The 12,645-nt window shown below is 39.0% G+C and overlaps 1 protein-coding gene across 2 annotated transcripts in view; it reads right to left on the minus strand.

The window, feature by feature from the left end:
• Positions 1 to 12,645, minus strand: part of adamts9 (ADAM metallopeptidase with thrombospondin type 1 motif, 9) — a 259,676-nt gene that overhangs the window by 197,433 nt on the left and 49,598 nt on the right. For both annotated transcript variants that reach the window (XR_010966102.1, XM_067998852.1), the window contains exons 9-11: positions 5,999 to 6,145; positions 5,423 to 5,564; positions 4,717 to 4,821 (exon numbers count right to left, since the gene is read on the minus strand). Coding sequence is in view for 1 of the 2 variants with exons in the window: in XM_067998852.1 (XP_067854953.1) it covers positions 4,717 to 4,821; positions 5,423 to 5,564; positions 5,999 to 6,145 (394 nt within the window). In the remaining variant the exon portion in view is untranslated. The remainder of the gene's footprint in view (positions 1 to 4,716; positions 4,822 to 5,422; positions 5,565 to 5,998; positions 6,146 to 12,645) is intronic.

Raw genomic sequence — 12,645 nt, forward strand, 5'->3', positions numbered from 1 at the left:
TCTCCAAGGACTCAGATCCCAATGCTAATAAGTCAATGTCCCTGACAAAATACCCCTGTTCTTATTAAGCCTGTTTCACTACGAGCAATGCCAAGGGAGATCTGCTAGCCAAAATGAATTTTTATTTGCAAAAGTTGCAACTCTTAATTTTCAGAGGTAGGTTATCATCACCAAAAAAAGTGGAGAAAAAAACATTTGCTGTGATCTTCAGCTCCTGTCACTGAAGCAGCCATTATTTGAGTGAGTCCTATTCTACAAGTCATCAAATCTGTGAATGTTACTTATGCTGTTATTGCACAAAATGCTGTTTCAGATCAAGAACTTCATTTCCTTCCCTGTAATATATTTCTCTGATACATGAGTGTTCTGATCATCAATAATTTGATTGTATAGAGACAACTTTGTCTGCGAGGACCTAGATGCTTCTTGAAATGGTTGTGTTACGTAATTTTCATTCTCAGTGCTGTCTTGTACTGACAACACTAACTTTAATCTCTTCTTGTTAATATTTGTGCTTCACATGCTTGCAGAGAACTATATTTTCTTGTGCCAAACATTCCTATGGTTTAGTATGAAAAGTTAGGAGTGAGAATTTAGACTTAAAGTGGTGAATTGAAGGTAATTAGTGTACAGGATTTGAGAAGCTCAGCAGTAATCCTGCATACCAGTTGACATGGTCATGTGATCCCCAAAGGATGTATTTTCTTACAAATCTTGGCTGGCTGGAAGTTTCTACAAGTTGTATTTTGGTTTCAATTAGATCATAAATTTATAATCAGTAAGGTAGTTTATTTTCCTTTATGATTTAAAGTAATCAGAAAATTAAAACATAAAATTTTGTGTATTAAATTTTAATATTTTAAAAATTAGGTACTACCATTGTTTTAGAGTCATGCACATAAAATTTCATAGCCAACAATTGTTAGAATTAACAATAATCATGCAGCTATTTGGTTGATAGTGGAAGGCTCCTCAGTACTCTTCAAAAGGTCACATGTAGCTTATTGATTTTGCATCATAGATATAAAACATCCTTGCAGGGGATAGTGGGTATTTTATTCATATACTTTTGTATTTTACAACTGTGGTGTTGTTGACCCACATAACTAATTGGCCTTGGATTTGATGTGGCTCTTAATTTCACTGAGATTGTCAATAATAATTGAGCACACCTCTTTTCTTGAGGTGTGCTCCACCGTCAAGAGTTTTGAAGATTGCAATTAGAAAGACAGCATGGTTGACCAAGCACCGATGCCTCAGCATGTTGTAGCTCAGAGTTGTGTGAGGCAGTTTTGTACCCTTGGATTTGTACTTGCTAATCTAATCCAGACCACATGTTATAGGAATGAGCTGAATAGAAGTCATTGCTATTTTAATGAGATGGTTACAAAAATGATGATTCTATCCTTCCTGCTAAAGCAGAATCCATTAATATTAACTGAGAGCTATAATAATGATATCTATAATGTGCCAAGAGCCTTAGTTGCAAAAGATCTGGAGTACAGTTTATCCCTGTGTGGACAATAGCAGATTTCACTTGTGGTTTGAGGGTAAAAATACTATTATAATTCCAAAATATTGTTTTCCTTTCATTAATTTCAGAGTTCACATATTCGTTATGTGGTCTTTCCATTCGGTTATTGCCATTTTCTCTGTTTATCACCAGGCAGAACATTGGGGAGTGGCAGGGGATACTTTAAAACAATGTAATTATTTAAGGTTAAAAAAAGTTTCCTCTAGCTCAGTGGATAAATTCAATATATGTTGTAGTACAAACTCATATAGAGCAGGAGATTTTCAGATTCAATCCATGGTCTGTCCTGAGCTATTTAATCTCAGTCAGGGTGTTGTCAAGGGTACTAAACCTCAAAGAGAAAATCAGCTTGGGTTCACATTACTGATCACTGTCCAGTTCTCCCCCTTCTGTAAAGTGCATGTGAGTATCAGGATTGGACTTCACTGTGATGCTTCATATGCTTGAGCTATAGGTGGCACTGTACTTTTCATCTAACCTTAAAAGCAGCACAAAAAGCTTGTTAGTTCAATCAGCGAGCACCATGGGGACTTTTGATTCAAACTCTGCATTGAATATCATCTTGTCTTCCAGTTTAATATTGGAGGACGGGCCAGAATTGGGATCATTTAGTAATCCTTATTTGGATTTGATAAGATATGACTGAGTGCTGTGGTCTTATAAGGCTCTGTACTACTTTTCTATCATCGACTATAATGAAGGTAACTTAGTAATCTTCCCAGTTTTCATAATAAACTTTTCATAAATGGCACCATCCAGGACAAAGCAGCCCGCTTGATTGGCACCCCTTCCACCACTCTAAACATTCACTCCCTTCACCACCGGCGCACTGTGGCTGCAGTGTGTACCATCCACAGGATGCACTGCAGCAACTCGCCAAGGTTTCTTCAACAGCACCTCCCAAACCCACAACCTCTACCACCTAGAAGGACAAGAGCAGCAGGCACATGTGAACAACACCACCTGCACGTTCCCCTCCAAGTCACACACCATCCCGACTTGGAAATATATCGCCGTTCCTTCATCGTCGCTGGGTCAAAATCCTGGAACTCCCTTCCTAACAGCACTGTGGGAGAATCTTCACTACACGGACTGCAGCGGTTCAAGAAGGCGGCTCACCACCACCTTCTCAAGACCAATTAGGGACGGGCAATAAATGCCGGCCTCGCCAGCGAAGCCCACATCCCATGAACGAATAAAAAAAAAGCATAAGAATAAAAGCATGTAACAAGACAAAGCCATTTGGCTCTTCACACGTCCTCTTTCCATAGATCATGTACCACAACAGCTTGCATTTATATAGCGCCTTTAATGTAGTAAAATATGCCAAGGCATTTCACAGGAGTGTTATCAAACAAAATATGACACCGAGCCACATAAGGAGGGAGGTATTAGCACGGGTGACCAAAAGCTTGATTAAAAAGGTAGGTTTTAAGGAGCATCTCAAAGGAGGAGAGGAAATTAGAGAGATGGAGAGGTTCAGGGAGTGAATTCCAGACCTTAGGGCCTAGGCAGCTGAAGGCACGGCCACCAATGGTGGAGAAATGAAAATCGAGGATGCGCAAAAGGCCAGAATTGGAGGAGCGCAGAGATCTCAGAGGGTTGTAGGGCTGGAGGAGGTTACAGAGATAGGGAGGGGTAAGGCTATGGAGGGATTTGAAAACAAGGATGAGAATTTTAAAATCAAGGTGATGTGCCAAGCATGTACACTAACTCACCTATTTAATGTTGTAAGTGAACGATCTGTAACATTTCTACCTGATCCCAAAGGTAAACAAGTGAAACTTCAGAATATTTACTTATCCTTGCACTTCTGTTATTTATCCATATCTTCCAAATGTATTTCCATGATCTTACAAAACAGAAACTATCATATTCCATGGGGCATTGTGTCACCTCCATCCATAATTATCTCATAGTCTTTGAGCCCATTTCAACTAGATGTTTATCCATCTCTTTTCTGAAAGCATCAATCGACACATTAAACACTTTTCTTGGGAGTCTATTGCAGAAATGTATGGTCCTCAAAGGTTGGGTAGGGGATCTTATGTTCTAATCTTGCTTGAGACTTATTAATTTTGTACTTTTCTCCTCTAGTCCATATTAAATATCCTGCTTGTATCTACATTATCTATGATTAACTTTTTAGAAGTCCTGGATCATTATCCTGCTCAACCTTGTTTTCTTTCATGAATATATATTCAGCTCCGTGAGCCTAGCTTCGTAACTTAGAACCTCAAGTCCCTAAATCATCCTCATTGTTCTTTGAACCTTTTTCTAATGGATCAATGTCCATTTGGAGTTCTTGACAATCAGGTCTTAGGATTCTTTATATCCAGCTACTCACGACATTTCCTATCTCTGCCACCTCCCAAGGGTTTTCTCCCTCTCTTAAGGCAGCAATGCAAATGTAATTGATGTTAACAATAGGAGGAAAGGAAGTGAACATGGTCAAATGAGAACACCATATGTGGTGTTCAGGACATGGGTAGTTACTTTGATTAGGCTGAAAATCTTAAAGTGTGACGCATCCTAGTAATTTTTCCCATCACTAACCTTACCTGCAGTACAGGGAAGATAATGAACAAAGAATTAAAAACAAAACAAATGTCTAAAAATGAAGTCATGTGTGAGAGAAACTCATATTTCAATTTCACAAACAAAAGATACCATGGTACTTCAAAAGCAGCTGAAGAATTTAACACAAAGCAAGACTAAAATTAAGTTAAACAGGAAGTTTAAGTTAGGAAAGTACTAATTATATACTAACCAAGATAATGAATGGGAAAGTGTATCCCAAACATGTCATTAGAATTGCTTTAAGCCAGTTACTGCTTTACAGTTCTATCAGCTGTTGGAGGAGGTACAAGGATTTCGAAAGCTGAACAGTGCCAATTCAAACCTCATAAGATGTGCCACTCCCAAAGGCAGGTAGAAATTGTTCATTGCTAAGTCAGTTTTTTTATACTTAAACATTCTTTTTTGGGACCTTTAAAACTGGCTTAGATCCAAACATTTTGTTTTAACAGCAGAAACACGTGAAAATATCACCTTGTCGCACATTACACTTGTAAAACAGTAGTCATTTTACCATCAACACAAATCTAACAAGCATGAAACTGATTCTCCTGATAAAATATTCCTACTTGGCCATGTTTTTTAAAAAATTTAGAAGCTCTCACCTTTCCAGGTTCACACTCTGTCCCATCTGCCCACGGCATATGCTGAGTTCTGCAGCCTCTTTGCACTCCTTCAGTACTTGTACACCAAAGACGTCTGCATTGTGTCTACACAGCAAAATAAAACTTCTAAAATCTGGTATTGTCAAAGACTTTATTTTCACAGTACTAAAATGTCTTTTCATTGCTACAAAAAAGCATATCACTATTTAGTACATAAAGGTACTATTTTCTCAGTAATACAGTGAGATTTTTTTTTTCTATAAACCTATTTGTTAAATAACATTTCATCAATCAGAAAACATTGGGGTAGATTTTCAACTTGCTGCCTGAGCATGCAACTGGCATTGTGGATTGGCTGCCCATTTATCATTTCCATTGAATCCACAACGCCAGTTTTACACCCAGATGGCAAGTTGAAAATCTACCCTGTTATATTAATAGCTGGCTGATAAAGTATGACAAACAGTTGAATGAAACAAAGTGAAAACCACAAATTCAACTGAAGTAAACATTTACTTCAATTTGAAATTGTATTTTCAATCTTCTTCGGATGTGAAATAGCCAGCATGCTTCACAAAAAAACTACAAACTTACAGGTAGATTGGAATGAATAGTTTTGATTTGATTAAGACCTATGGAGAAAATAAAAATTATTGCATTCTAACTATAGTCCATAAATGTTGTCAGTTATTATTATTGCACTTACCATGTAAGGGCACACCTGAGATCCAGATCCAAAAATCAATTCACATTGTTTGTCAACATTATAAATCTGACCAGGGAGCTGATGAGGGAGTGTATATGTTCTTGTCACAGGTTCATCAAGTAAACATTCACCATATCCTGTGCTAAAAGGAAAAAAAAGTAAGAAAAAAAAATTAAAGCATTCAAATTTACCACGGCTCTGATATGTAACACAAAATGTTCACATAGAAACCTATTTGAAGAAAGTCACTAACCCATTAAATTGAAAATGTACTTTCTACAAATCTAATCATTTTTCAGAATACTTGCTGCCATACCCATCAACTTGAAGTGTATTGAGTGAAATTTGGGTAAGTACTTGAGCTGAGAGCACGGTATTGAGTAGACCTGCAAATCAGCTGATTTTGCCAGTTTGGGAGCCTTGCTACAGCTTTTCTCATTGTTGCTATTTAATATCAGAACATCCCAGTTAAAATGGGACAATTGAGAAGTACGCTTGCAATCATTACATTCAAATCTATACAGAAACCGATAGTACAGTTCAACTTGAGACTTATAACAAAATTCAACAACATACTCTAAAAAATTAGTCACGTATCTTCTGCTACATTTTGACCACATCCAGGGATTGGTATAGTAGTTCAGTGTAGGGGCCATAACATGTTGCTGATTTTTACCACCATCCTCTTTGCACTTATTGCTGTCATCATGAGGCATGTTAAACCTAGTTAAAAATAAAAAAAATGTTGTTATTCAAGCCAACCAGCTTGGTTGCATTAAAAATTGATTATACAGTTATATTCTGGCTGCTTCATGTTTAATGCATATCACACAGTATATCTCTTATGCAATTTGAGATCTATTTAAGCTACATCATTAAATAAAAATAAATTTAAAACAGAAATAGACAGTTTCCTAGAAGTGAAGGGAATTAGGGGTTACGAGGAGCGGGCAGGAAATTGGACATGAATTTAGATTTGAGGTTAGGATCAGATCAGCCATGATCTTATTGAATGGCGGAGCAGGCTTGAGGGGCCGATTGGCCTACTCCTGCTCCTATTTCTTATGTATTCTTATGTTCTTATTTATTCCATATATAACATAATACATATTGATGCCGACAGCTTTTGTTTATGGAATATAGCCATATTTCTTGTATTAGTGGTTCATAAATCAGATTGCAATATGAACATCTGTGAAGAACAGCTTGGTTTATATTGATGTTAAACTGTTCTGCACAGGTTTGCTATGTTATTTTGAATGAGAACAGCAAGAGGACTCCATAAGGTAAACTTTCTGATCATTTATGCCAACATTGTTATCCCCATATGTGGCCATTTACCTTTAAGCATCTGCATCCCTTCAAATTTATCCATCACCCCTTTGGGCTGCTTACACACAATTTCCAGCCCTGCTCTGGCACGCTCCCACAATGGGCCAGGAGCTCGGCCACACTATGTAAGCGAAGCTGATACCGCAATATCAGGCAGAGTCAGCAGACTAATAGTTGGGTGGGTACGAATAATGACCATCTAACTAATGCCTGATTGGAATGCAATCAGAACATCTACCCACATGAGTAAATACAACCTAGAAGAAATAAACTGCAATGCCCATTGCCCTTCAAGAACCATCTAATCTCAACTTGGGTATTGTTTAACAGTCCATTTCACGGTCACATAAGCCCATTGTGAAGAGCCCAATTAGACTCAGATATTTTGATGTATGACACTTCTATTAAAAAAAACAGACACACATCGGGGGCACCTTTCGATTCAGATGATCAGGTGAGCGGTGGGTGAGGGCAATCGCCAGTGGGAGGCCCAATCAATTTTGTGATTGGACCTCAAGTAAAATTGGAAAATTACCAGCACTAAATGAGCACTTAGAGAAAGCTCGCCGATACAGGGAGAGCAGGAAATCTTGCAGCTTCTCCATAGAGCACAGCCTCTGAGCCAGCAGGGACACCTTGGTGGGGGTGGGGGTGGGGGGGAGGCACAGAGGGTCCAGCAGCAGGCGGGATGATTTTTGTGGGGCCAAGTCTCCGACCCACTGGAAGATCAAAATTGTATCAGGGTCCTAAATACAATATACGACATCGATTTAAGTAAGTGTATGAGGATCCTGCCTGTTTTGGGCGGGAGCGCTGGCTGCCTAAATTGAGGACCTCTCAAAAGTCGCATTGGGCAGTCCTCGGCTGGCAAGTCAGCGGTAAGTTTTTTAAAAAAAATGTTACCTTGCTACCATCCCGTTTATGCTGAAAAATGGAGTAGAAGTGGGACAAAAATCAGCCCCAATGTATGTAAAAGCAATTAGATTACTTAAACTTGAAAATGTGATATCACATTACGAGCAAAATATCTTTAGTTCAAACTGTATTCAATTACATCAGAAATGATAAGCAATTGATGTTTTATTTAGAAACTTCTTCTCAATGTGTCCAGCACTCTTCCATCTGTGATGTTGATAATATGGTAAATGCTGAGATTTTGCTGCCAATTGTTGTTGGTTTATATAATAGTAAAAAAACAAATTTTCGCCACAGTCCTACAAAGCAATCTCCAACTTTCTCTGAGTGGGGACTCAGGGGCTCAAGAATCTCAGCAGTAAAAGGCAAGATAAGTTTGACAAATGAGTGCAAATTAAAGCCAGATGAGAGTGTTTCAGTTTCTCCTTTGATTTTCCCACTAGAGGCATTGATAAACAAAGCAGTTAGAATAAAAGTGTGAAAAGTTGCTTCAGTCTTCAAAAAAAACCAGAACATTGCAGGTGCTGAAAATCTGAAAATAAAAACAGAAAAAAGTTGGAAATACTCAGCAGGTCAGACAGTATCTTTGGAAAAACAAGAGTCAGTCAAAGTTTGAGGACTTAAGATCCTTTCTCAGGACTAGGAGATATTTACAGATTACAGATGAACAGCATTTAAAAAGGAACAGAACAAAGGAAAAGAGGAAGGGAACAAGAAAAAAAAACAAACACAGAGGAAAAGAAATAGAATGACCTATGAGTGCTTGGGTGGAGAACAGGAGATAATTAAATGGCAGATGTGATATCATCAGGAGACAAAAAGAGGCATAATGATAGAAATAAAAGACATATACAAGACAGAGAGAGTGTGTGAATAGCTAAAGAGGAATAGGGAGAAAGGGAAACATGAAAATCTGGCAGGCTCCAGTGGCCCGGAAGTCTGGTGGAAGAAGAAAAAAAAACAGGTCGACACCAAGGGTGCAGACCACCCCAGAAGTAGTTTTCCAACAGCAGGGGGGTTGCCCACCCCAACTACCAACCCATTTCCGAGGAGAACCAGCACGCCCATCCCACATTGACAGCACAGACTGCCAGAGAGAAAACGGGAATTGCAGCTAAGATCTGAAGTTGTTAAAGTAAATGTTAAGGCCAGAGGGCTGCAAAGTACTTAGCAGAAAGCTGAGGTGCTTTTCCTCGAGCTTACATTGAGATCACTGGGAACAGTGTAAAAGGCCATAGACAGAGAGGTCAGAGTGGGAGCGAGATGAAGAATTGATATAGCAAACAACAGGGAGTTAGCAGTCACACTTTTCAACAGAATGGAGGAGTTCAGCAAAGCTATTAACTAATCAATGTTTGCTTTCTCCAATGTAGAGGATACGACACCATGAGTCTTCATCCTTATTTATTATTTTGCTTCAGTCTTCACCCTTGTTTATTCTGCAATTATCTCATCTACATATTCTTACTTTCAAGTCCGGTGCTGTCACGCTGACCTCTGCTGTGCAATGCAGAGACCCATTTACTGTATCAGTGGACATGTAGTGGACCAGCTTATACTATGGAGTGCAGCCGACATAGGCTGAATGTCTCCCATCGGCTGAACTCCTATAATATAAAGGTGTCATTAAACCGTGTAGAGGCATATTTTAATTTCAGCTTTTCCAAAAACACAATTCTATCAACTTAGCCCACAAAAAGAACTGAATCATTATAACATCTGGGCACAGCACTTTAGGAAGGATGTGAAGGCCTTAAGAGAGGGTGCAGAAAAGATTTATTAGAATAGTAAACCCCAGCTTCTCTAGTCTATCCACATAACTTCAGTTATGTGGATAGACTAGAGAAGCTGGGGTTGTTCTCCTTAGAGCAGAGAAGGTTAAGAGGAGATTTGATAGAAGTGAGTGTTCAAAATCATGAAGGGTTTAGATAAAGTAAATAAAGAGAAACTGTTCCCATTGGTGGAAGGGTTGAGAACCAGAGGACACAGATTTAAGGTGATTGACAAAAGAACCAAAGGTGACATGAGAAAATACTTTTTTATGCAGCGAGTTGTTATGATCTGCCTGAAAGGGTGGTGCAAGCAGATTCAATCGTGGCTTTCAAAAGGGAACTGGATAAATATTTGAAGGGAAAAAATCTGCAAGGCTACAGGGAAAGAGCGGGGTAATGGGACTAACTGGATTGCACTTACAGAGAGCCGGCACAGGCTCGATGGGCCGAATGGCCTCTTTCTGTGCTGTAACCATTCCATGATTCTAAGTGTCTGTTAAATTGGTACTGTACCATATATATAAATTTCTAGTTCCTGGATCAATTGGGTATAATTTTTTTTTACAAGACCATTTACAATCCAAATATAAAACTAGCTGGCTCACTAACACTACCATGTTTACAAACACAGCTCACCACATACAATGGGCTAGATCTTGACTTTGGGTGATAGCATAAAACGGGTGATAGCGAGTCGGCAGCCAGTTTTGCTGGAAATAAAAATCGGGAGAAATGTAAATAGGGCTGCCAACTTGCTATCACCCGTTTTATACTATCGCACAAAGTCAAGATCAACCCCAATCACTTTTCTCAGACAGATAAATTTGCTCACTTAATCACTTATTTCACACAAAACCTCTCTTCCCAGTCCTGGAAAAAGGGGCACTACCCCCAAAACTAAAGGCTAAAGAATTAATGCACTGGTATTATTACAAGGAAGTATCTATAATGTCCTATAAAACACTCAGTGGTCAAGACTGAGCCTTTGAGGAGCTGTATTTGTTGGTACCTGACTGTCCTGAAGGCAAAATTATTGCAATAACAGTCAAATGAATTAAAAAACAATGCATATGTTAAAACTAAGTGTTGGGTTAATTTGCAAAGCGAATATGCAAGCCATAACATTTTCAAAAATTAACTTTCAAACAAAATTATATAATTGATTTTAATTGCGCACAAATATGTTTACTTCTCTTCTTCCTTATTTCAAAGGAGATATCCTTGCCTTAAACTTTTTTTTTCACAATTTACTCTCCCAGGACAGTCCAGTTACCCCTCCCCCAATACTTGATTGAGAGAGTAAAATGATCTTACCTAAGAACACAGACCATGCAATACTGCTGCTTGATTGATTCACCGAGCACTGTGCTTCTGCCGTATGGGAAAGGGACCCCCCGTCACAGATGGATCAGCCAAGACTGCAAAAATGAATTTCTCCTCTAGAGGAATGCCATGTGCGAATTTCATTCACTCTAATGTTATATGGATTCTTGACCATTTAGAGGGTGGGTTGGTGGTGTGGGGGGGGAGGAAAGAGAGAAAAAAATAACAATTTGATGAAGCAATGTGGTAAGTGACAAATTAGCCTGTAGAGCAATGCAAAACCTAGCAGGTACAGCAGAAGTGAGTATGTTGGTAAAATGATGTGCAGGACAGAATAGGAGCGGTGAAGAGGAAGCCAATGAATGTGAAAGCATTTTTGCATGGAGTGAAGTTTCAGTGTATTAATGGAAGTGGCTGCCTGTGGAGAGATTTAAAACCTGGCACGGACAGCAAGTAGTGGGACCAGTGACCCTGACAGTAAAAGGATCAGGGTATGTACCCAGAGACTTAATTTTCAGGGAGTGTGAGCAAGGGGGCCTCTATTTAAATAGTGGATATCTATTTTTAAAAAATCAATATAGCTGTTAGTGTTGAGAAAGGTGACAGCAATTTTTAAAAATTTAGCGCATTTATGTTAATAGGGCACAATCTGTTGCAAAATGAAATTTTTATTTATTTTTAACAAACTATTAAACTTACCAAAATGTACATAAATTGAATGGGAATTATGAAAATATTGCTTAAAACGCAAGGATGATAATGCAGGGACTAGGGGATACTGCAAAATGGGAAAGTTGAACTGAGGAAATTTAGATACATAAAATAAAGCACAGCAGTTGCCTCCAACTGATTCAAGCACGAACCTTGAATTCAAATGTTCTAACAGAATTGAGATGCAGATGTACTGCAGGTCGGGTAGGGTGAATGATAGCAAAGCTTTGGCTTTGGGAGTCCATTGCTTACACTTCAGTTGTAGTGAAATAGAATGTGCACTTATGTCAGGCTTTGTTATTCATGGAAGTTGGATTCATACAGGAAATAGTGCACTTATTTAGTGCCGACTTATTCAATTAGGTGATGATTTTTAGCGCATTTATGTAGGGTCAAAGAGAACGGATGTGTTGTCATGTTGTAGCATGGGTACAGGATTGAGGGAATGCTCCTTTATTTGAAAGTGTGGGAAAGAAGTACACTGATATCAAAGGTAGACTGTGTTACACAGAAGTGAAGACATCAGTGATAAGTTGTGTTCTGGTGCTCTTGGCAGGACTCTGAGGAGTCCTCTGAGTAAAGGTCATCATAATGCTCTCCTCCATCTACTTCTGCCTCTAACGCAGCTAGGGCTGCCTCCCAGCAATGTTATAGTCCAGGCCTTTTTATATAGTGTATAGCGAAGTCATACATGGCAGAGCAGGCCACACTATCTGCCACATACTGTGAAAGTATCCCTTTTAAGACCCTGATGGTGCTCTTGATGACTAATCCTGCAGAGGCTTATGCCTTGTTATAGTGCTACTCTGCTGCTGTTTAGACCAGTTTTAGTGGGCTCATTATACATGGGACCAGGGGGGTATGCTTTGTTACCCAGAAGTCATCCCTCGACCTGATTTTCTTCCCTGAAGAGGTAGAGAGCCAAATTTTGAAAGATGAATATATCATAATAACTTTCAGCTAATCTCACACTGACATGTAGGATCCTTTGAATGTTGTCACACACAATCTATCATTCACAGAGTGGAATCCCTTCCTGTTGAGGTAGTGAGGAGGTTTTCTATGGGAACTTGCAAAGCAACGTGGGTGCCATCAATGATGAATTCACCATCACTCCTGCAAAATGCATCAGTCACCTGACAAATGTATTCTCCACTACACCCTGGGTGA

Source organism: Heptranchias perlo, chromosome 17 (assembly GCF_035084215.1).
Source record: "Heptranchias perlo isolate sHepPer1 chromosome 17, sHepPer1.hap1, whole genome shotgun sequence".
Taxonomy (NCBI): domain Eukaryota; kingdom Metazoa; phylum Chordata; class Chondrichthyes; order Hexanchiformes; family Hexanchidae; genus Heptranchias; species Heptranchias perlo.